At 52.5% G+C, this 22,725-nt stretch overlaps 8 protein-coding genes across 8 annotated transcripts; 1 reads left to right on the top strand and 7 right to left on the bottom strand.

The window, feature by feature from the left end:
* Positions 1 to 1,305: 1,305 nt before the first annotated feature.
* On the bottom strand, positions 1,306 to 4,025 carry INS49_012742 (uncharacterized protein; the record flags this gene model as incomplete). Its single annotated transcript, XM_043173444.1, has 3 exons — positions 1,306 to 2,854; positions 2,914 to 3,864; positions 3,943 to 4,025. 3 exons carry the CDS (start codon positions 4,023 to 4,025, stop codon positions 1,306 to 1,308), a joined length of 2,583 nt encoding a protein of 860 aa, XP_043022741.1.
* A 2,949-nt stretch (positions 4,026 to 6,974) lies between these two features.
* INS49_012741 (uncharacterized protein) lies at positions 6,975 to 7,880 on the bottom strand (the record flags this gene model as incomplete). Its single annotated transcript, XM_043173443.1, has 1 exon — positions 6,975 to 7,880. One exon carries the CDS (start codon positions 7,878 to 7,880, stop codon positions 6,975 to 6,977), a length of 906 nt encoding a protein of 301 aa, XP_043022740.1.
* A 648-nt stretch (positions 7,881 to 8,528) lies between these two features.
* On the bottom strand, positions 8,529 to 9,080 carry INS49_012740 (uncharacterized protein; the record flags this gene model as incomplete). Its single annotated transcript, XM_043173442.1, has 1 exon — positions 8,529 to 9,080. One exon carries the CDS (start codon positions 9,078 to 9,080, stop codon positions 8,529 to 8,531), a length of 552 nt encoding a protein of 183 aa, XP_043022739.1.
* A 1,787-nt stretch (positions 9,081 to 10,867) lies between these two features.
* Positions 10,868 to 12,323, bottom strand: INS49_012739 (uncharacterized protein; the record flags this gene model as incomplete). Its single annotated transcript, XM_043173441.1, has 5 exons — positions 10,868 to 11,035; positions 11,130 to 11,291; positions 11,357 to 11,613; positions 11,709 to 12,064; positions 12,121 to 12,323. The coding sequence occupies 5 exons, from the start codon at positions 12,321 to 12,323 to the stop codon at positions 10,868 to 10,870; spliced, it is 1,146 nt and encodes a 381-aa protein (XP_043022738.1).
* A 284-nt stretch (positions 12,324 to 12,607) lies between these two features.
* INS49_012738 (uncharacterized protein) lies at positions 12,608 to 13,639 on the bottom strand (the record flags this gene model as incomplete). The annotated part of the gene is made up of 3 exons (XM_043173440.1): positions 12,608 to 13,066; positions 13,135 to 13,551; positions 13,607 to 13,639. The coding sequence occupies 3 exons, from the start codon at positions 13,637 to 13,639 to the stop codon at positions 12,608 to 12,610; spliced, it is 909 nt and encodes a 302-aa protein (XP_043022737.1).
* A 411-nt stretch (positions 13,640 to 14,050) lies between these two features.
* INS49_012737 (uncharacterized protein) lies at positions 14,051 to 15,468 on the bottom strand (the record flags this gene model as incomplete). The annotated part of the gene is made up of 4 exons (XM_043173439.1): positions 14,051 to 14,357; positions 14,411 to 14,580; positions 14,642 to 15,072; positions 15,141 to 15,468. 4 exons carry the CDS (start codon positions 15,466 to 15,468, stop codon positions 14,051 to 14,053), a joined length of 1,236 nt encoding a protein of 411 aa, XP_043022736.1.
* Positions 15,469 to 17,794: 2,326 nt separating this feature from the next.
* INS49_012736 (uncharacterized protein) lies at positions 17,795 to 18,418 on the top strand (the record flags this gene model as incomplete). Its single annotated transcript, XM_043173438.1, has 1 exon — positions 17,795 to 18,418. One exon carries the CDS (start codon positions 17,795 to 17,797, stop codon positions 18,416 to 18,418), a length of 624 nt encoding a protein of 207 aa, XP_043022735.1.
* A 1,084-nt stretch (positions 18,419 to 19,502) lies between these two features.
* Positions 19,503 to 21,233, bottom strand: INS49_012735 (uncharacterized protein; the record flags this gene model as incomplete). The annotated part of the gene is made up of 2 exons (XM_043173437.1): positions 19,503 to 20,207; positions 20,331 to 21,233. 2 exons carry the CDS (start codon positions 21,231 to 21,233, stop codon positions 19,503 to 19,505), a joined length of 1,608 nt encoding a protein of 535 aa, XP_043022734.1.
* Between the last annotated feature and the right edge of the window lie 1,492 nt (positions 21,234 to 22,725).

Raw genomic sequence — 22,725 nt, 5'->3', positions numbered from 1 at the left:
GACGGGCTTGACACATTTTGATACCTTGAGAGTGAGTTTCTTTTCTGGGCAGCAGGGGCATTTGAGGTCGACTACGATAACCATATTTAAATTGGATCACTTAACCGGTGTCCATTGCACGAATTTGACACATTGAACATATTTGAAGGGCCTCGGACTGGCTGCTCTGCAATCGGTACTGAGCCTGAAGTCTCGATCTAGTATCGAGTATCATCGCTTTGAATACGCCCACATAGGCTACGAGTGATTCTTGCACGACGAAGTATGTTACACAGCTGGGGACGCGCAAGATTCCTCAGGGTGATGATGCCTGCCCAGGTGCGAAGCTGACGGCCACCTAAGCAGTATAAGGACTTAAGGACTGCCGTCAGGTCAAGTCAACTCTGGTCTTGGTTGCTATTCTGGCTTCGGGTGCCGGAACAGCAAGTCCACACGCAGTCAGATTGGTTTACACACCATAGCAATTTGGTGAGCTCCTTGTGCTTTGCGGTCACCGAGCTCAACATAGTGACACCCCCCTTTGAAAGTGCTTAAGTGTTCATATATGTCATAGTGACTCGCTCAGTGTATCCAGCTGGCCACATCATGTACACAAGCTAGTGTACTGGCCGCATCATCGAGATCCAGTGCTTTGATTGGTGTGCTGCTTCACAGACTTGACAGCAGCACCAACATCTCACATGAAGCAGTGGAATAAACGTAAACCGAAATATATATACTCCCGGGATGACAAAAAAGCGCCCACTGATGACATTTACCAGACTGTAGGGTTCGGTGTAACCTGGAGCAGGCATACAAGCCGCTGTACCACTCCCGTTGTCTCAGTGCGGTCGACACTTTGACTACATCAATACCTCACGGTTAAGATGCGAACTGAGAATTGACTTGCAGAGGCAACACAAAACACGGTCTTTTTGTTTTCAAATATTGGGTCTTATCATTAGATCTCATGCGCTCATTGCTAAATCATCACAAGCCCAGCTGGTATCATCCATTCCCACATATAACTCCGAGCCCCAGCAAGATGCAAAACCCAGGCGGTCCGCCCATGATGAAAGTGCACAGCTCTTCCTGTAGCTCCACTCTCTCAGAATAGAGAACCAGGCCGCGCGCTGGTTGGACTTATTTTTCTTTTTATGTCACCCCCACAAAATGGCATCTCTGACATAGAGACGGGGAAGAAGTAGTAAATATTGGCAATAGAAGGGAACTGGCCCCAGCAATGGAAAACAAAAGCACAAAGGATCAACCACATCAGAAGCAAACAATAAATCGACACCGTACAACGGCATGTAGCGCGTGGCATCACGCGTACCGCCTGGTGGCGTCCAGCTCGCCCAGCCCGCGGGCCGAGTATGTCGCGTGGCTGACGCTGGCGCCGGGGGTCTCGGGGACGACGCCCCAGCCGACGGGCTGCTTGTAGACGTCTGACTCGTGGGGCACGCGGTGGCAGCGGGCGCTGACGACGGCGCTGCAGGAGCCGCCCTCGAAGACGAGCGGGTTGCCGACGGTGCGGCCGTCGGCCATGGTGACGGCGGGGGCGCGGAGGAACCCGGCGCCCGCGGCCGCGAGGAACAGCACCACGAGCATGGCGAGAAGGATGGCGAGGGCGACGCCGCTAAAGCCCACGCCCAGCAGGTGCTGCGGCGAGGCGTCCGCGTCCGCGTCCGAGGGGTCCGGGGCCGCGCTCGCCGTGAGCGAGACGACGAAGCACGCCTGGCTCAGCACGAAGCCCATGGCCGCGAAGAAGACGGCCAGGCCCCAGCTCACGGGGCGCGGCAGCGTCATGTACAGGCTGGTGGTCTGGTGGCCCTCCGGGTCGGACGAGACGCGCAGGGGCCGGCGCTGGTTGGCGGACAGGACGGCGTGGAGGCTGCTCTCGCGCGAGAGGAAGTAGGCGGTCAGGAGGGCGTTGGTGGTGAAGTACAGCCCCGCGAGCAGGATCTGTGGCAGGGCGGTGACGATGGCGAGCGAGCCGGCGGGGATAGAGGACGCCGACGAGGCCGGGAGGAGGTACGTGGAGTGGGGGCTCGCGACGCCGAAGGGCGACAGCGGGTGCGACGACGGCTGGGAGGCGACGGTGAGCGCAAGGACGCCCGCGGCGAAGATGACGCACGCGAGCCACCAGAAGGCGGCGCCCAGCCAGTTGGGGAGCGACGGCGACCGGAACCAGAAGTGGTCCCGCTCCGGCGCCCAGTACTTGCCGTCGGTGAAACCCCAGCCGCCCATGCCGGTGCGGAGGTTCTTCTTGGACAGGAGGCAGTTCTTGCGCGTCGACGGGTCCGGGTCCCGGAGGAAGGACGAAATGGCGTCCCCGAGCGTGACCAGTGGCTCGAAGCGGCGCAGGACTAGGACCACGGCGGTGAGGACGAGGGTGACGAGGTTGAGGCCGACGACGACGACCATGAGGATGCCATTGAGCTGCAGCGTGCACGTCTCCTGTGCCGCCTCGCTCGGCTGTGCGAGACAGAACTGGACGAGAGCCCCGTCGAAGAAGATCTCGGCGTTTGTGATGGTGGTGGACATGTTGTTGCCGGTCTGGAGGTTGATGCCTGCCTGCGCGGTCTCCACGAGGGAGTTGCCCGAATTGGGGCCGTCGTTGACCACGAGGAGGACGTTTTGGAAGTCGGTGTTGAAGACCCCGCTGAAGAGGTCGACACACTCGCTAGTGGTGAGGTTTGTGAGGTCGTTCCGGCTGGCGAGATTTTGGAGCATGAGCAGTTCGTTGCGGCTGAGACCACCGGCGTTGTTGTCGGTTCCATTGCTGAACGACGCGCCGGTGAGGAAGGACTCGGTGACGGCGATCAGGTTGTAGCTCAGGCCGGCTTGTGTGGTGAATATTACGGAATTATATCTGCACCCAATCGTCAGTCTCGGCGGAGACAGGTTGGGATGAACCGCATCCGGACTTACATTACTTGGGTCAAAACAGCCACGGTCAGCAGGATGCTGGCCAGGACGACCCTTCCCTTCCCAATGTGTCTGAAGTTCCGCAACGACGGAACGCCGATCTCCAACCACCGCCTGCCCTCGTGCGCCACAGCTATCTCCGACCGGGTTGGGCTGCTCAGGACCTGGAACACGTAGTTTGCGCCCACAATCAGAATCACCACCAGGACGTTGATCAGCGCGTGCAGGCGCCAATCGAGCGAGGCCACGTCTGCGCACGACCCCGTGAACAGGTTCATATCCCCAACCAGTATGGCAATCGCCGTGCCGGCGTACACCAGGCACACGAAGCCTATGACCAGGATGACGAAGGCGAGGAGGGCGTTCAGCACGACGCCCAGCCTCCACCCGGTCATCAGCCTCCTCCTCTTCCTGGGCTTCTCGTTGGCGGAGGGCAGGATCATCTGCAGCTCGGTCATGGTGGACGAGGCGGTGGTCTGGGACATTCCGTCGTGCGCCCTGCGTGACCTATGCTCCTGCACGCCCTCGAGCAGGACCATGTGTGACTGCTGCGGGCGGTGCTGGTGGACGATGTCGATGTTGCGGGCGCCCTGGTTGCCGCCGTTGCGCTTGCGCCTCGCGACCGTCTCGGGGGTCTCGCCGCGGATGTAGTTGACGACATAGTCCGGGATCAGCGTGCTGTCGCGCAGGCTGCTGCGGGAGCCGTCGCCGCCGATCTTGGGGACCTGCACGGTGGCGCGGCGGAACAGCTCCGGTGCGTTGGCGGTGAAAATGGACATGTTGTCTGTGGCTATGCTCTGGAAGGGCCAATGTATCGTCATGCCCTTCCTGCCCCTCCGCGACGGCGGCGGGTCCAGCTGTTGTGAGTCGTCGGCCCCATGGTTGGTCCTCTGGCCCGTTGAGCGAGAGTGCAGACGTCTGGATGACGAGCCACCAGAGGAGGATGGCGGCACCCTATCGGTGGTCAGCGTGTTAGTCCCAGGACCCGCAGGAATAGGAAGCAAGAAGTCCCCCTCCCGGATCACTACTTACATCCTGATCTGTGTCACCGGGCCATCGTATGTGCTAAAAACGGATTGAGCGTCTCCATCGCGGGGCTCTGAACTGTGGTCCATCTGCCGCGCGCCTTGAGGGTTAAGAGGTGCCAGGCATTGACGACTTTGACTGCTAGGTTATGGTATACGGTAGATGCTGCGTAGGGGAGAGGACAACGGCTCGGAGGGATCACCACGGGTAGTAGTTCGTGTACTTGGGAATAATTATCTAGCGTGGAGATGTCGGAGTCGGCTGGGTGGTGGACGAGCACCGGTAAAAGAGTGACAAGAAGGTTGGGTGGCGGGCAGCGTAGTCCGGTAACACTTTGGGTCTGGGTGGTGTGGTGGGCAGGGGCCGTGGTTTTAGTACCGTGGTATGCACATGTAGGACGGCAGCCTCGCATGCAGCGGTCGAGAAGGACATCGTCACCCCTGCGCGACGATGGGGGGCTTCCCACCTTCCCACCGGGCTGGCGAGGAGAGAAAGTGGGAGCGTACCAAGGGACCTTGTTGGACGTGCAGGCATGGTGTGTGGTGTGGGGTGTTGGAAAGACGGGCTGGCGTGGAGGATCCCGGACCCTGAGGTTCGGCCCCCTGCCCCCTTTTCCTCCCCCTACCCCCCGGCGAATTTCACTGCTACTACCTAGGTAGGTACATGCTGCCGCTGCGGCAGGTGTATGCACGTGCATGTACTTGTGTGCTCACCTGGACGACCTAGATCGAGCCTGGGCGCTGGGCTGGACTATATTTAAACTGCGCCTCAGACGGATATGTCCAATCAGACACTGCAAGGCCCGTCCTGCAAGCACACCGACGGCCCCAGGTCCCACCAGGTGCAGATGCGCATGTGTGATGAGATGACCAAGGAGGGCGATGCGGGGAGAAACAAAGCAGCAGCTCGAGGCCCACTCCGCAGCGACGTTGAAAGTTTGTCCTCAGAGCCTGGCGTCGCAGCCAAGTGGTGGTCAGGACGTCGACATTTGACAGTGTTGATGCTCGCCGGCGGGGACAAAAGTTGGACCTTTGGACCTTGGCCTGCGGGCTGCGGGCGCCGTGCACCGCGATCTGCTTGCTGGGGGAGCCAGAGGGGCCTGGCTCTTGCAATCTTCCCGAGGCTGCTACCTCGTAGCTGTCGGCAGATGAGCTGCACCTGGACGATCCATCTCTTGCACCGCAGGCTGTGCGTGGGCAGGCTCTGCAAGGCTTGACCGGGCGTCACAGAGGTGGCATCATCGTCACAATGATCGACGAGTCCCAGTGCAGGACCTCGGATGCCTTGCCGAATTCGCTGGCAACGTCTCGCTATGTGGCAGCCTTGTCAGCCTGTCATGCGTGGGTGGTTTGGTCGTCGTGCTAAGTGATGATGGCTACGATTGTGGTGATGACGACGAAGGCAGCTAATGTAGATCAGATCACTGATTAACGTGCCTCGAAACAAAAAAGACTGGGCCGCATCGGAGAGTTTAGCTTATTAGCCCGCTGGCCCCCGCCGTCTCGTCTGGTTCCTGAGCCCGCACGGGTTGGTCTTCTGGAGCCTGTCAGGCCTGTGCAGGTGGTACAGCATGCGTGCGACCAGTGCGACAATGGCAAGAAGTGGGCTGACTGGTTACCAATGTAACAAGTGGGTTCCGTCTGATGGGCAAGCGCAACAAGAGAAAGAGAAGCATGGTGAATCATTCATGCAGGGGCGAGCCCCCAAGACCCGCAGAGATCTCAAATCAATTCTCCTGTGCTCCTCTTTGGGCCCCGTCGCCCCAGCGCCCGCCCTCCCTCATCCCGTCCCCGCCAGCCAGGGCAGAGGGGAAAATTCTCCTATACACACACGCGCACGCACACACATGCACCACCCCTACACTAAATCCGTGTGCACCCTGGCGTGCCTGGCAGCCTGGGCCTAGGCTGGCTCGGGAGGAGCAGCCACACTTGGGCATGTGGTGCCGGCATTCATGCATGTGCTGCGGGGATTGCCCTAGCCCCCTCTGGGTGTGTCGGGTTTCAGATTGGAAAAGCTCACCTCGCCCACGCCCTCTGCGGGCTCAGCGAATGGCTGGGCCGGCTGGGGAGGTAAGGGGGGGCTAATTTCCTGAGCTGGGCAGAGTTCTCTCCCGCAGTTCATGCCGTCGACTCGAGTTAATCTTACATTAGATATGGGATACCAGTCAACGGCTTTGTGGTTCCCTCCCGGCAGGTGAGTGGGGGAGTCTAAGTGGGAGTGGGACAATGGAAACAGTGGGCGGGTGGGTATAAGTTGGGTGAGTAGGTGATGAGCAGACGACAATCCTCAAGCCCACCCGCCCACTCACATACCAGAGTCCTGCACGGCAAATGCCATGCCCTGCGCGCGCATTAACGCCGGTGGTAACACCAGGGTTTGCAGCCCATGGCCCCATACCCACAAATCGACCCCCGTGCGGCACTGCAACCTTGGAACCGAGCGTGCCCAAAGTCTGGGTGACATGTTTCGTCCCTTTCTGCCCGCAGCTCAACGGCCTCTCTTCCAGTTTCCCTCGCCTGCCTGGAGTGCCTGCCTGGCTGTGTGAAAGTCTGGTGCTGGCTCTGGGTCTGTCTCGTCGGTGTGGCGCCGCCAAAAGTTGACCAACTACTGTAACGGTGCGTTTCGAACTGACCTCGTGTTGGACGACCCCACCCTGCCAGTGAGTGACCTTTCAGCATGTAAGACTACGACTTGGGCCTTGCATCTTCCAGGTGGGTGTGGACTTAGACCGACCCCAACCCTGGACACATCAACCCATCGTCGACCTCCAAGAACATTCACAGGTATACCTAGATATCAACACCCATGGTGCTTCACTTTAATAGGAGTTCCTTCATAGTCAGAGCATACTGTTGTGTCGGGGAAAATATCTAAAATCAGGCTACACATGGTGGCTCCTTGCCCTTGCACCTGGTTGATCACCTAGTCAGGCACATGTATCCACGCTACTGTAGACGGAACAATATCAACACCAGTACCTTGGAGCCCCGGACCATGATAATTCCAACATGATATACAATCACAAGAAATAAAGCCTATCCATCACCAGTCTTTTCCGCCTTCCAGAACAGCCAGCTCACAGCAATCCCCAACTTCACGGCCGCCGAGATCCACAGAGCAGCAGCAATGCCGCCCCGGCTCCTCTCCAGCCACCCGCCCGAGATGGCCCCGGCGAAGAAGGCGATAACCCCAGCTATCCTCCGGTCACGGTGCACATTCCTCCCCCGGAAGAAGCCCGCGTCCGCAGCCAGGCCGTAGTAGACGCTGGTGAGCACCACCGTAGGTACCTCCCCGACGCCGACGAGCTGCGCCGTAGAAAGCTGCCCGGCCGACTGGAACGCGAGCAGCGCCACGGGCACGCGCTCCAGGAACTCCTGCGAGTCCCGCCCCGGCCCGCTGCTGTTACCGTTGCTGTTAGAAGACGGCACGACGCCCGCCTGCACCAGCGCCGCCGCAACCGCCGTGAACGCAACCTGTACCGCAAAGCTGCCCGCCAGCGTGGCCCGGCGCGTGGGCCCGGCGCGGCGCGACGCCTGGGCCCAGCACAGCGAGCCGGCCACGAACGCGGCGATGGAGATGAGCGACTTGGCCCAGCCGTAGGGCTCGCCGCCCGCGGGGAGGCGCGACGCGCCCAGGCACAGGAAGACCGAGTTGCCCGTCTGCATGGACACGAAGCAGCCCCAGGCCGCGAAGGCGGACGCGTCGCACAGCCCGGAGGCGAGGCAGCAGAGGACGACGGGGATGTCGCAGTGCGCCAGGTCCACCGGGCTGGCGAGGTGGGCCCTGAGCCGCTGGGGACGGTGCCGTTGGTTTCGGCGCTGGGGTGGCGGCGTGGCTGCTGTAGCGGCGTGGTGATCAGAGCGTTGGGCGCGCTGGCTGCGAGATGGTGCTGCGATTGTTGCTTTTGAGGGGGTCGGCGACTTGACTGGGGGTCGAGACATGGTGGCGGTCCGCTATGGTGGTCAGGCTTCCTGGGGCGCGACCGTGGCGGCCGACGGAATATGGAATCTCATGGCCGAGGCGTGGACTGTTCGAGATGAGTAGCTCTAACGGTGTCACTGCGCAGAGGCGCCCGCCGCTGGGCGGTTATCAATTAGTATTACTGCTGTTGCCGGCTTGCGTTAGACGAAGGCTTGTTTAGCGTCACTGCAACCGTAACCAGAAATTACTCGTCGAGATAAGCCGTTACACTACTAATCTTCCAGATGTCTACATTCACTTTGGCCTCAGGAAAATACATTATGTTATTTCACATTGGCATATCATGAGACAATTTTCTCGATTTGTCACTTCGATTCAACATGGGACCGATGTGACCGATGTGGGCATCTGGATTGTTTCATCCGAAAAAGAGCAAGCCCCAGGTGAATTGGGTTCTGGTCCCGTCGTTGGGATGATCCTGATTTCTGGAAACCCATAGAGTGTCCGTCTTCGATATCTCTTGTTGTGCGAAGCCCCAAGTGTACTGTTGAAGGCGGCGCCCCAACTGGATCAATTTGGGTCCGAAAATGTATGTCTTTTCCCTGATATGCGTAGTCCTTGCCAACTGATTTCAAAAATTGCCACACACACTCTCTCTCATCGCAACACTAGAGCGTAATCAGCACAGCCTCTCCATCACCGACTTTAACTCTTATCTTGCCATCACCCAAGTCCTCGACCTCTTCCACAACCTTCTCCCCGGCTATGGCCCCCGAAGTGTTGTCGACGTGTTGGCCTGCAAATGTGGCATTGCTTGCTATCTCGACGCCCGGGGCTGTAAGACGGCGGACCTGAATATCGGTGGATGCGTTGGAGATATTGCCAATACCGGCTGGGAGCGTGAAGTCGAAGTTTGTGTACGGACGCGGCGTCGTGAAAGTTGAGTTGTAGATGTTGAGATTCAGAACAACCAGAGACGTCAACTTGGGCTGCCTGGCAGCGGTGCCTTGCGCGTAGAGAGCGGAGGACCCGCTGCTTCCGGCGTCAAAGACGGCGTAAGCGGTGAGAGATGTCTCATTTAACAGCACCTGGACCTGCTTGTTACCTCCTGACAACGCGGAGGCGGTGAGGAGGTTGCCGTAGTAGAGGGGCTTGGCAAAGGGCGTCGTGCCATTGACAGTAATTGGTTGCCATGGTGAGTACCGGTAGGCGGTACCCATGTGAAAGTACAGGCGCGAGACATGAAGGCTTGCGACATATAACGTCCCCGGCTCCGATCCCGGCCGCCCCTTGATCCCGGCCGGCCTACACCCGCGTACGCGCATAAATGCGTTTATACCCACCTTATATTAACTTCTTAATATCTTTATAAGGAATTTTTTTTTAATTATCAAACTTCTCCTAGATATTATTCTTCTTATTATAAAGTAATACTTTAAAGATAACCTTATTAATATCCTTATTATTATAAGAAATAAAATATTAATTTAATAAGCTTTTAAGATATAATATATTTCTTAAGCTATATTATTTAATTACCTTAATAATATTTAAAGTTATTATATTATTATTAATTTTTAAAGATTTTTTTTTAATTATTAAAAGGCTTTATTAACTTTATTTATAATTAATTAAAGTAGCTTAGGGTTAGCATTAATATAATTTAAAATAAGGGTTTTAAGAGCTTAATTAGCCTTTTTAAATAAAAATTACCCCTTTCTTAAAAGGAATTAGCTAAGGGCCTTTTTCTTTTATTATTTTATTTTTAAAAGTTAAAAAAGTTAATGCATAAAGGTTATTTATCTTTAATTAATTATTAAAAAGAATATTAAGTTTTAATTTAATCTTTTTAGCTGCTTATTATTAAGTTTATTTAATTAGCTTATTATTAAAATATTAATAAAGAAGGGTTAATAAAAGGTTGCTTAAAGAATGCTCTTACTTTTAGCTATTTAAATAATAGCTTTTTGCTATAAAAGAACTTTAATTTAAAAGCATAAACCTCTTTTATAAAATATATATTTATTATAAGTAGGTTCCTTAACCCTTTAATTATATTTAAGGAACTTAATATATAATAATAGTAATTTCTTATTACTTTTAAAGATTATAATGGCTAGCAATTTATTATAATAAAAAAAGAATAAATAAAAGAGAAAATAATTATTAAATAGCTTAAAAAAGTATTTATTTCTTAAATTACTTCTTTAAATTCTTTTAAGTAATAATTATTAATTATAAATAAGCATTATATATATATAATTATTAACTTTATATAAAAATGCTTTTTATATTAAAGATATATAATCTTTTTACTTATATATACTTTTCATATATTGCAACTCCTTAATATATTAATATTTTCTTTATTAAAAATAATATTTTAAAAGTATTTATACTTAATAAGGCAATATAACTCTTTATTAATAATAATAAAGAAAAAGTTTTTTTTTATTATTATAAGGTATAAAAAAAGGTATTTATAAAGTTAAATATATATTTAAGGTAAAAAATAATAAAGTTTTAATTAATATTTAAATATAAGATATTTAAAAGTTATTATATTCTTAAAAATTATTAAATTTAGCATAAATTATTAAAATTTAATATAATAAAGAGCTTTATTAAGTAATTCTTTATACTTAAGGTTTTTTTTTAATAATTAAAACTTATTTTTAAGACTTTTAAGTAATTATAAAAAGTATATTAATTAATTACTTATTAATATTATAATAAATATTTAAGCTTTATATTATAAATATTATTTAAAAAGCTTTTTAAAGTATATAATAAAAAAGAAATTTAATTAATTATAACCTTATAAAAAAATTAATAATTAAAAGCTTAAATTAAAATTAATTAAAAGATTATAAGGAAAAAGGTTTAAATTAACTTAAATATAGCTTTTATTAATATTAAAGCTATTTATAAGGCTTAAATAAAGGTAGGAAGGGTATTAAAAGAAAATAATGCCTTTAAAGAATTAGAAATATTAATGAAAGAGGGATTATGCATTATGGTGATGGGCAATTGATGTTGAAGAGAAGGCGTGTGTGGGTGCCGAGGGCGGCCGGGAAGGGGGGGCGGCCGGGATCGGGGCCGGGGACGTTAGCACGTAGTCGACTGCCCACAGAGCGGAGGCAAATACGTCGGAGACCAGATGCGTTCCCTGGCACTATGAAGAGGTCAGATAGTGCAGCTGGGAGCTGAGAGAAACTTGCAGAGGGTGGTTGAAAAGGCACGAAGATGAGAAGATTCAGAGCACTTACAGAGATCGAGTTGGTCTCGCCGAGCACATACGGCACACCTTGTGAGGCGCTGAAGTTTCCGAGGGCTTCATGATACCACATCAGGGATGTCATGCGATGGTGATTGAGGATATTGTCTTTGATAGTAGGAACCTTGGCACCTTCGCAGTTGGCTCCCATGTACTAATCATTTCACAACCGGGTCAGCTCTGTGATCCTTAAAGGATTTGATGTTGATTCAGATTTACATCGTGGTCAGCAACCGTTTTCAGCCGACCAGACTCGGCCATTCCCAGCTGTAGCACGCTTTGGACATTCCAGACTGAGTTATTCCCGGGTTCGATGTCGCGTGGTGCTGTAAAAGCACAACCTTGGAACAGAGGCTGGAGCTCTGCGTCGTCCTCGCCAAGAGCGTCCTTGCCAATGGCGTCTGAGTACTCAGTCCATTGGTCTACATACGATTTGGTAGTATAGTTCGCTGGACGACGACTGCCACCAGCCCAGCCTGGGATTCATGAGATTAGGAAGTCATCCAACCAGTCTGGGGTGGAGGGGTGGGTGGGAATGTAGCAAGTCAAGCAAACATTGACTGTTGCCCACCATTGACTTCATTGCCAATCTCAAATGCGTATAGATCCTTTCCAATGCCACGGTAGGCTGCACCGGCCTGAAGCACGGTCTGAGCCTTGCCTTCGTCGCCATCGTAGAAGTTGAGACCGTATATGTACTGAGTACCCTTTGGGAACTGCTGGAAAGACTCGAACCAGGCAGGCCCGACTGCCAACGAAGATGGCTGATCAGCACCTGGCGTTGAGTATCTTGCTATCAACGCCTCGACCTGGTTTGCAAGATAGGTGGCTCGATTCTGTGTTGTTCCGCCGGCACGAATAATGGGATAAGAACCTGCAATATCGCCTAGGTTCTGTATCATCTGATGAGAATAGGAGTTTGGATGGCTTTGTGAATTAGTCTCAAGGCTCGCTCTCAAACTCGCAACTTAGGTGCTACTTACCTCGCATTACCAGCGAAATCTAGCATATAAGAAAACTCAATGGAGTACGATTGGAAACTGGCGTCGACAATCTGACGGCCTTCCGGCGCAGAGTTGGGTACTTTAAGCTGGACATTTTCAGACCCCTCCTGTCGTCTTTGCAAATCGCTCGCCGGAGCCCCGAACGCAAGAGGAGTCAGTGCAAGAAGACGGAGCCAATTCATGATGAAGGGGATCGATGGAAAGAGGTGTACTAGTCAATTTGTGGTGAAGAGCAATCCAGAGATGTTACGAATGTCATTCGCCCAAAAGCAACTGATCAATCAACAACCTGGAAACCGGACAGCCGGCATAGCTGAATTTGGACCACCAGCTGGACCAGTCGATTCTCGTCTTTCTTATCCTCGTCGGCAGATGTCCCGACCTCCTGCACATTGTGCCTCTGACCCCGCGTCGCGCGAAAGGAACTAGAATTTCTGCATGCAGTGGAACAAAGTTGCACACCAAATTACGCAAGCCCCAAAGCCTTGATAGCAACCTGATCCTCCGTCTCCGCAGCCACGCTCAAAAGGTCAGCATCAGATTCGGACCTGCGGGACGCGACCACGCAGCGAGCCTCGCCCTCGTCGTACAGCTGAGCGACGACCAGGTCCAAGACCCACCCGCTACTGCCGTCTGCGAGCTTTCTGCGGCCACTTGCCATGAGCTCCTTCGTGGTGGACTTTCGTACCATCCATTGCTCTCCTGTTACTTGCTCAAATGCTTGTAGCAGCTTGTTCTGGCAGGTTTTGATGGACAGAACCTTCACGAACCGGTTCCTGGTCTCTTCTGGGTGGGTGAGGACACCTACGACACTCTGTGCAATGCCTTTTAGAGTCGTGCCTGTGAAGTCCTCCTCGCCGTTGTCGTATATGGTTGCCGAATGTTCGTTGAGGTTGAATCCCATCAGAGCAAACTTCCTGATCGCCTGCTCCATGGTCAGAATCGGGGCATGTTCCTTCGTTGTGCGTAGCCTGCTACAGAATCATCGCTTACCCAGTCAATAGGATTTCCCGTACTGATTCCAGTCCATGTGAACCCAGGATTGGCGTCCGCCCTCGCCTTCGCATGAGCCCATTGCGTCTTCCTCATAGCATGAACATCGTGAAATTCAGGCAGTCCACGAACATCCGGCCCCCATCCGAAATCATTCACAATGAAGCGCTTGACACCTGCGGCTCCCGCTGCATCGGTCATGGCAGTCTGATGATGAACACCGGCCGGCCCGACAACGCAGACAGCGGCATCTTGCCCGACCAGGGCATTTGTTAGGTCCTCTGTCGTGTATTCCACTTTGATAACATGTATACCAGGTGGGAAGGTTGCTGAAGACTCATGTCGGGTTATTATCGTCAGGTCGAAGCCGGCTTCAATGAGGGCTGCGGTAATTGGGGCACCGAAGTTGCCGGAGGCCTTGAAGTCATGTCAGCCACAAATGTGAACGTTTCTTGGCAAGGCGACAACTCACGCCGAATATAGCGACTTTTTTGATTGTAGTCATTGTTGAAGAGGGACCAGTTCTGGTAGCTGATGAAGGATATTGAGCTCAATGAGGTTGAGGCAGCCTCGCAAATCGATATTTGAGCTTTCACCCGGCTGATAGTGAAGCTGAAATGTTCCGAAATAATCGTATATTTCGCCGGGACAGCTGGGTGGCATCATTGTAGTGAAGGCTTTGGGAGAAAATAAAACGGAGTCTTTATAGATGTGTCGGGCCTCTTGTGTAAGCCCAACGGCGGAACTCCGCCAGAGGAATTCCGCAGCAGTGGAATTCCGCCACGAGAAGGCTGGAATCCCAATTATTGTATTTTACTCGAAAAGATCTAGGTGCAAAACAAGAAGCGAAACTGTCCGGGCAAAAGAGCCGTGACCGGCATTTCCTACTGCATTGCTATCCATCCTTATTTGCATTTCAGACCTCTCGGATCTTGTAGTCGAACATCTCGTTCGACGGACCGCCGTTTCTATCTCGCATCTTGTTCGCTATTGCTATTCCCGCGACTGGCACACGGTATTCCACCTGGCCGCCGCTCGATGATCCGCTCCCCTCTGGCAGCGGATACGGGAAGGGAAGGTACTCGGGCAGCAGACCAAGTTGCCTCAACACGCTGCCCTGGTCCCACGCAATATGTTCATGGTACAGTCTATCGCCACGGACATTTACAACGGCCGTGAAAGGAACCTCGACCCTCTTATTGGTGGGAGGAACGCCAGGTAAACTGTGTAGTGTTAGCCTCTGTTTTCTGAGATCAAAGCTAAGTGGCATTCTTACATCCAGTCAATCATTTGGTCGTGAGTGAATTTGAATATGAACTCGTCGATAACACGATCGATGCCGACAGTACGGCTCGTAAGCTCGAGCTCGGAATCGGCGGAATTGTTAAAGATGAAGTTGTGTTGATAAAAGTGGGAGAGCTTTGCACGACCAATACCGCCGGTCATCTGGACTTGGGTCAGCCTCACCGAATATTACTAGGACGACATGCCTGGGCGAGAGACTTACGGTCGGAACATGGTTCACGTAAGGCTCCTGTACCATTGTACTCATGGTATGCTCGACTGATCGATCAGCGAATTCGTAGTACGTGTGTTCATCCCATATCGTCTCCAAGTCGAAGTATGGGCCGTCCATTTCCTTCTTGAAGAGCGTAAGGTTTCGAGTGTGCGAGATCGCCTCGGTGTTGTAATGGAAGGAGTCCTGAAAGGGCGTGGCGAACTTGGACGAAGTGACGTTGGGATAGTAGTACTTCTTGGCTGGTTGGGAAGACTCCCCTGCTGGCTTCCCTGCAAGATGCAGCAACACGGGTATGGACACACCGGCGATAGAATCTGGTGATGACTCCTGTGATGCGTCCGCGTATACAGCAGCCACGGCAACGGAAGGATGATTGGCCAGCGTCGGGGCCACGATGTTCCACAGCTCCGAGTCGTATGCTACCGATGCTGTCAGATCGGTGACTCCTCGAGTGTTTGGCCATAAAGAGAGGGCAGGCATTACTCACCAGTCAGGCCAATCTTGTCCTTGGGCTCACACACATCGCACTCATACAGTGTTTCAATAGCACTACGGATGGGATCGCCATGGCCTGACTTCAGGGCCTCTGCCTTGATCTCCACAACCGTATACCCTTCTTCTGCCCACTTTACGAGCGGAGATGGGACACCGTCGGTAATCGCCAAAGAGTCACCGTAATCTATGGTGAGAATGATCATGCCCGGGCCCGTCCCCCTCCGGCTCAGTGGCTGAAGCAGCGACACACCAGGGAGAACTGCCGTGAGCACCGGACTCGGTAGTGCAGGCGGGGGCTTGCTGATGTCGTTGAAGGGCATGGCTGCTCAATTAGTCCGAGTTTCTGGATGCTCCGATAGCCAGAACTGCTTTGATGAGGTGGTTGTAGTGGCTTTTGAGTTGAAATTCTATTCAACCACGAAGCCAATTGCTGTTGTGGTGTTGAGGCAAAAGAAGACAGCAATCGAGGTGGAGCTTGTGGTTACTTCCAATGCCCAGTGGCATCAATGTGTAATAAGCAATGCCATCCTTGCTAGTCTAATCTTGTTGAGGCAGCTTATCCGGCGCAGATGAGGGGCTTGTTGCATAGCTGTGTCCAAACCTCCTGAACACCAAGAGCAGGGTCTCCACTCCAATCTTCACAATCCTACGATCACTCCTGGAGCCATCGAACCTCTGCATCATCCCCACCAAAATTACCCTCGTCTGCCCAGACGTGCCAGGGAACTATCTCCTGATACCCTGTCTTAAGTCAAAAATAGGTAAACTTCACATGCAGACCGCCCCGATTCTACAACCTGCCATCAGTACATCAAGCGCTCTCATTGGCCGAAACAAGCAGTTATGCTGCTTAGCCCTTGTGCGTCATGCTAGAGAAGAGAGCCTCGCTCAGACCCATGGCGGCTTGAACCACGCCGCCAATGGCAAATCCAGAGCAGGCGTCCACCGCGGCATCGACGTCTTCTTGGTTGGATACGTCGCGCCGCATTACCTCTACAGAAGCACCGGCCACTCGGACCCGATCCACAAGGCTTTGGGCTTTGGGCTTGTCGCCAAGTGCGACCGAGGAAGACGAAGTGGCGAGCACCTGGCGACATCATCCATCGGCTCAGACTGCGGCCAAGGCCGCCCAAGCACCCAACGAGCAGGTAGACCTTTTCGGAACTAAGAATCGTCTAACACAATGTAGGCATGACCTGTTGACTTTCAGTGTTGCTCTTTGCTACATGGTTTGCCATCCCGTGCGAGTAGAACAGACGACCTGGAGACCCAGTGGGGCATCATAAGATGAAGCATACCGGAATAAGGCTGCTTGAGTTCTGCATGGATACCACCACTTTCCAATGCGATCTTTTCTGTAAAAGAAGCGGTAGGCTTGCGATACCTTCGAAATGTCAAATTTGGCGATCGGCACCGGCTTGATTGCTCTCGTCCGACACAGCTCAAGCGGCTCCTTTGGTCTTTGTGGAAGAACAGTTCGGTGAGATCGAAGGTGGTGAAGGAGCAGTTACGTGTCAAGACGTGCGTGTCGAGTTTCCCGGTGTCGACAAGCTCATGCTTGCCGACCTCGACGAAACGGCCAAAGTCTGCTACCTAGGTATGCAGTCCTAGCTGTCATGCATAAGATCTTCAACAAGCGAGTTGATTTAAAGAACTATAAATAAAGCCCTCTTATTTACATATTTGGACATTTAATTTATATTACTGTATGAAATATGTTAATGCTTCTAGCTATATGATTAAGTAGTCAAGTTAGTGACTGAGATAGAACGTTCCTTGTGTGTTTTCTTACTCTCTGGCTATCATGGCCGTGGGCTGGACGCATGCCAGGCCTAGTTACTGGGCTTACTTATTCCGCTTATCTTGTCAGCCCAAATAGCCTCCAAAACTATACTACTGACGTTGCTTTGCAGCTTCCCTCCCTTTTCTTTTCTTTTAGTTACGCAAACCTAGTTGCAAATCAACATTTCTTCAACGCCAACTTGCGCCTTCGTTGCCACTAGACGTAAGGACCGTCTCCCTACTCTGGAAACTCTTGTTTCCGTAATTAAAAAAAGAAAGGACATCATAAGGAGATGGGGAAAAGATGTTGCCAGTCTTTTTGTCCTGAATTTTTGTCATCCCCTTGTTTCTTTCTCCTTCTAATGGGAGGGCAGCGCTTCCTCTATCTTGGGACGAGCTGACAAGCATTGGCAGTGAGACAAAGAGAAAAGAAAGGTGTCTACGGAATTAAGAATTTCAAAACACCCCAAACGCCGGTGGCACTAGACCAAAGCTGACATGTTGTTTCCGTCTCTCATTCCGAAGGAGCATCTCACGCCGGACAATACTGGATCAGCCCTCGTTATTTGCGATCAGAAGCTACCTTGCCATGGCGTGCCTTGTTCTGCCTGCATCCCTTGGCTCTGGGAGAAGTTGACGCGTTCCCAGCCTGCCTGATCCTATGCCACATACCGCGTACAAGTAAAAAAAGCACGCAGTCCGATGGCACATGTGCAGCACATAAAGTATATCTAGACTCGTCTATGAAGGCGACACAGCCCAGGTAAATGACGCGTCTTATCTATCCTTCCCCTCGGCCACCAACCCGCATCTTCACTATCATACGACTTACTTGAGTTCCTTGTTGCTTCTGCTTCATCCAAAATGGCCTATACGTATTCTGTCATCATCACGGGCGGAACCAATGGCATCGGCTACCACGCAGCCCTGAAGATTGCCAAAGATCATCCTGAGTATCTGGTCGTGATCGCCTCGCGGTCCGACAAGAACAATGCTGCTGACGCCATCAACAAAGCCCTGGGTCAGTCTAACACCATTTTTATGACCCTGGATCTGGGAAGCCCGGCCGACGTGCGGAGCTTCGCCAAGAACTGGATCGCCGACAAGACGAAGCCCCAGATCCAGGCGCTGGTGATGAACGCGGCGCTGCAGTTCCCCAAGACCCTCCACCTGACGGACGAGGGCGTGGAGAAGACGTTCGCCATCTCGCACGTCGGCCACGCCATTCTGTTCCATCTCCTGTGTCCCTATCTCGCCACGGGAGCCCGCGTCGTCCTCACTTCGAGCGGCACGCACGATCCCGCGCAAAATTCTGGCCTGCCCGACGTCGAGGGAGTCACGGGCAAGTACTTTGAGGGGTTGAGAGAGATCAAGTCGAGCATTGACAGCTACGTAGAGCGCAAGCAGGAGGATCTGTGGGAGTGGACCGTCAACTACGTAGCTGAGGGCGACGCGCGCGAGGTCGGGCGGTTTCAGTCTTTCAAGTGAAGCGGACGTCTATCATTCAACATATATATACCTCTCAATCGTACCGCTTTCCCGGGGTCATTAACAAAACGGCGTCAAACTAGCGATATAGGGTCTAATAATCTCAAATTGTCTCCTGCTGCCTGATGGTACTAATCCTGCCCGTGTTGCCTCCAACTATAACTAACCGTATTGCAAAGCCCTAACATTTCCTGTCCTCAAAAATCAAGCAGATGCGTTGCAAGACCGGCCAAGGAGTGTGGCAAATGCGCTATTCCGAAAGACTCAGATGGCAGTAATTTCACTGACAATCGTGTCTTTGGCAGGCTGATCCTTCCGGGTGGCCAGCATTGCCGCCATGTTTCTACCTCTAGGCGGCGACTCTGCTACGCAACATCCCCACGGCCCAAAGACAACAACTGAACGATTCACCTCAATGACCACGCGTAGCGTGGGCTGCCTGATCCGTGGAGGATGTAAGACCCGGGAATTGGCCGTGATCCTCCCCGACGCTAGGTCAGCACCACCATCCTCCAGATCGGCCTGCAAATCATCATACTGTAGTACACCAAAAGGACGTGACATAGCACGTATCCGTAACATGGTTAAAGCACATCACCCTGGTGGGAGCCACCAATACGAACGGAATTGAGCTACGACCTACACCAGCCTACCTACAGTACTGTGCAAGATTCACCGCCAACGGGGACGGAGAAGAGGGCACATTGTGCTGGTCCCCTCTGTAAGAGGAAGAGGGCGCCCCAGCGCAAGGGAGGAATTAAGAGGAATAGAAGGGGGCATATAATGCACAGTCACGAAGGTTCTTAAGAAATAAGCCCAGCAGATACTGCGTAAAATGAGAGAAAAGAGGGGACTGAATTCTAAGCGGAGAATTTCCAAGGCAACATTTATCTGGGGGCCTTTATACTCCCGTCCCCTGAGAAAGATGGTGTAACCTACTACACCCCAAAACAATATATTGATCATGACAGCAGGTTCAAACCTTTCAAGCCCCAGCTCTAGCCTAGCCACAGACTTGGACTACTTCCAGGTCCTGAGCCACCACACAGCCATCAATCTAGAGAGCCTGGTTTTCCTAGACGGACTATGCCCTGTCCAGCTTCCCCGCCAAGGTCCCGTCGTCCAAGAAACTTCCCCACATAGCAGCCTCCATCAAAAAGTTCACTTGCCAGGAATGGAAGCTCGCATGACTTATGAGCCAGTTCATCTCATAGACTAATCCGTCGTGCCAGCACTGCGCCAGTGCTTCATGCAGGTCGAGGCCGAGTTCTACCTCTCTTTCGGGGTTGACCACTCCGGCCCTGACGTACGCGAGCGGACCTGTCACCAGGAGGTCCCAGAGCAGCTGCAGCATCTCGCGGCGCTCATGGCCATTGATGACCTCGGCTGCCTGATCGCACGTCTCGGCACCGTCACAGGCGTTCTCGAGGGGCCGGCTGAAACCCGTGGTGTGGTAGTCGTCGTCAAAGGCTTCGTCGATGTCCGCCTCGCGCATGATGGGTCCCGCGCGGCGCACCTTTTCGTAGCCCAAGACGGCTCTCCTCAGAAACCAGTGTCGGTCGTTATGTATGTGCCATACGATGAGCAGGGAGCTCATGGCCGCTGACGGCGTGTTCCACCGCTCCGTCAGCATGCGGGCACATGTGTGGCTGTACGCGTCGTAGACGGTCCGGAGGACGTCCTCGCTCACAATGCCACCTGCAGTCTCCGTGATATCCGCGGTATTGAGGAAACTGTTCATGACCTCGCTGTTGCCTATATCACTTCCGACATCGACGACATCCGTGCCCTATAGCGTCCACATGTCAGGAGAGGTTATTACCGAGGCGCGGATTAGAGATGTCTGCTGACAGGGGTCTGCTGACGCAACTCGACCTGGGTAGATCGAGCTGCATTGACACAAAGCACATACCGGTGAGCTGAAGACCAAGTCACTCATGGTAGCGGCCGCGTCATGCCCGCGTGTGGCAGCTTCGGCTGCCAGTCCCATGAGGCTGCTTTCGCCAAACATTATACATTGCGCTGTTCTGCGATCAAACTTCGCAGACAGTCCAGAGAGGTAGGGCAGGTACTTGTGTTCGAGCGCGACCTTACCGCGGATATACCGTAGCCCCATCCTGGCACCTTCACGTCTCTCGGGTCCTCCGAATGTCCCCAGGGCGTGAGGGTCATTCGAGGCTGCCTCGAATAGTGGCTCGAACTCGGCAAAGACGCGGTTGAAGCCATGCTCATAGTAGAAGGCCATGTCGACACAAAAATTGCTGTATAGGACTTGGGGGTCGTATGCGCCATTCAGAAGGCTCGTCCATCCAACGCCAAATAAGGTGTTGGTTGTTAACAGAGGTGGAGGCCAGTCCTGTCCGTTCACCAAGTCAATAACTTTGTCGGACGCGCGCTGGATGCCCTTTCCCTTGGCTGGCAAGACCCTTCCTTGTCCTTGCTGCTTCCGCTTCCATTCCGACATCTCTGATGACAGACGCAGCTTGACAAGACCGATCCGCGAGTCGGGGTCTGGATAATCGATGCTGTTAAATATCCTGGTCATGGCTGCTAACGCCTCGTCGATGACTCTGCTGCAGGCGTCCACGCCTCCATCTCCAACAAGCTTCCTTGCCTCGACGTTCCCACTGTGGCTCGGGAAAGGCTTTGTCTTGCCTGAAGTGTGCTCAGCACCCCAGAAGTATGGCCCAAGAGGAGTAGAGCTGTATTTCTGCATGTACGCTGACGAGACTGGCTCGTCTGGCTGCACCGTGAAGGGCCTGCTCCAGAAGTGATTCCCATTTCCTTCAGTTGAGTCAGCGCTGATGTCGCCCATCTTCTGTTTGGTGATAAAAGCCGGAGCGAGCGCTGTGATAAGATGGGGTGTTCAGTAACGACAAGAAGCGAAAAATTCAGGGAACTCGAACGTGTGGGCCCGGGGCAATTGATGACTGAAGGAGGAGCCCTGTGACAGGAAAGACTGGGTCTGGCAAATATGCGATTGTTTGCATTCGAAGTGGGCGTGATGGCTGGGATCTGAGTGCTGAAGGGGCAGAGGGCACCCTTTTTAAAGACGTACGGACCTCCATTCACCTGAGGCCCCCAGTGACTGGCCTCCTAGTGACTGGCCCCCCAGTGACTGCCATAAGCTCCCTCTGTCGCGGTGCCCAACTGAGGTGCCATGGACTACTGGTGAAATTCGAAGTCCCTTACTAAGCAGCCTGACAGTTGAGTGGGTATCTCGAAAATACAATGGAGAGGTTGCGAGTTTCTGAGGTGTCATAATTGAGATGTCATAATACCCTCCCTACATAAACCCCACGGCTTCACCTATGAAATGTAGCTTCTAGTCTTCTTCTCTTCGCGTAACAACAAGTTCAAAACTATGACTTATTCTCCAGCTCTGTGACATCGTCAGTACTTTGTCCCATTGCGCGAAACTGATGACCCACCAATTTCGCTACGGGACGGTTCAGAGAAATAAGTAAATGGCCTCAATATGTTGACCCAAATGGTATTGAGGCCCACTTTTAACCGGTAGTTGGGAAAGGTACCGCGAGGCTCACTGACCACGTATCGCTCTGGACCCACGAGGCTCGCTGACCATGTACCGCTCTGGACCCACGAGACTGCCAGTGCGGCGCGGCAGACATAACCAATTACGATAGCGGCAGCGCGGACTGCATCACAAGTATTACAGTCTTATAGACCCGGAATCTTACGTCACCTTCTGAAAATTTTCTTATCTCTGCTCTGTTCGGTGACCTCCTAATCCCGGGACTCGGACTTCGCCGAGCGTGCAATGAATGTGGTGCCTGGGCTGTTTCTTCCACGGGAGCAAGAGTTCCAAGTTCGTGCTCTTTTCTTTCTCTAGCAAACAGTCCGTAAACTGGGAGATACCTCGTAGTTATCTGGATGTGTATGACACTGGACGGGCACATGCAGTTTTGCGAGAGGTTGGTGTCCTGAATACAGACTCCGATTCAAGCCGTATTGACATAACTTCCTACCTGGGTGACCCACTGCCACTTGAACATGTACAAAGAGCCGCCACAGGCGACAAGGGACAACATGCACGGCTGCGGTGGATTCAAGTACAGCGCAGAATTGAGCACGCCATCAGAAGCCATCTGGACCTCAACACAGCCACTTCCGACTCCCTATCAGATACGGGCGCTCACCCGAGCGGCAGGTAACTACTCCTGAGTGCATCAACCACGGACGAGGTGATCTAACCTAGTGAGCCTCTTGGTATTGGAGAAACAGCATAACTAGTCCCGAAGTTGAGACTTAGCTGACTTCTAATTTCACCTCAAGATGAGCGTGCC

This window comes from Diaporthe citri (genome assembly GCF_014595645.1).
Source record: "Diaporthe citri strain NFHF-8-4 chromosome Unknown scaffold_6, whole genome shotgun sequence".
NCBI lineage: Eukaryota > Fungi > Ascomycota > Sordariomycetes > Diaporthales > Diaporthaceae > Diaporthe > Diaporthe citri.
Note: the sequence above shows the minus strand (reverse complement) of the source record. Positions and strands in the feature narration are given on the sequence as shown.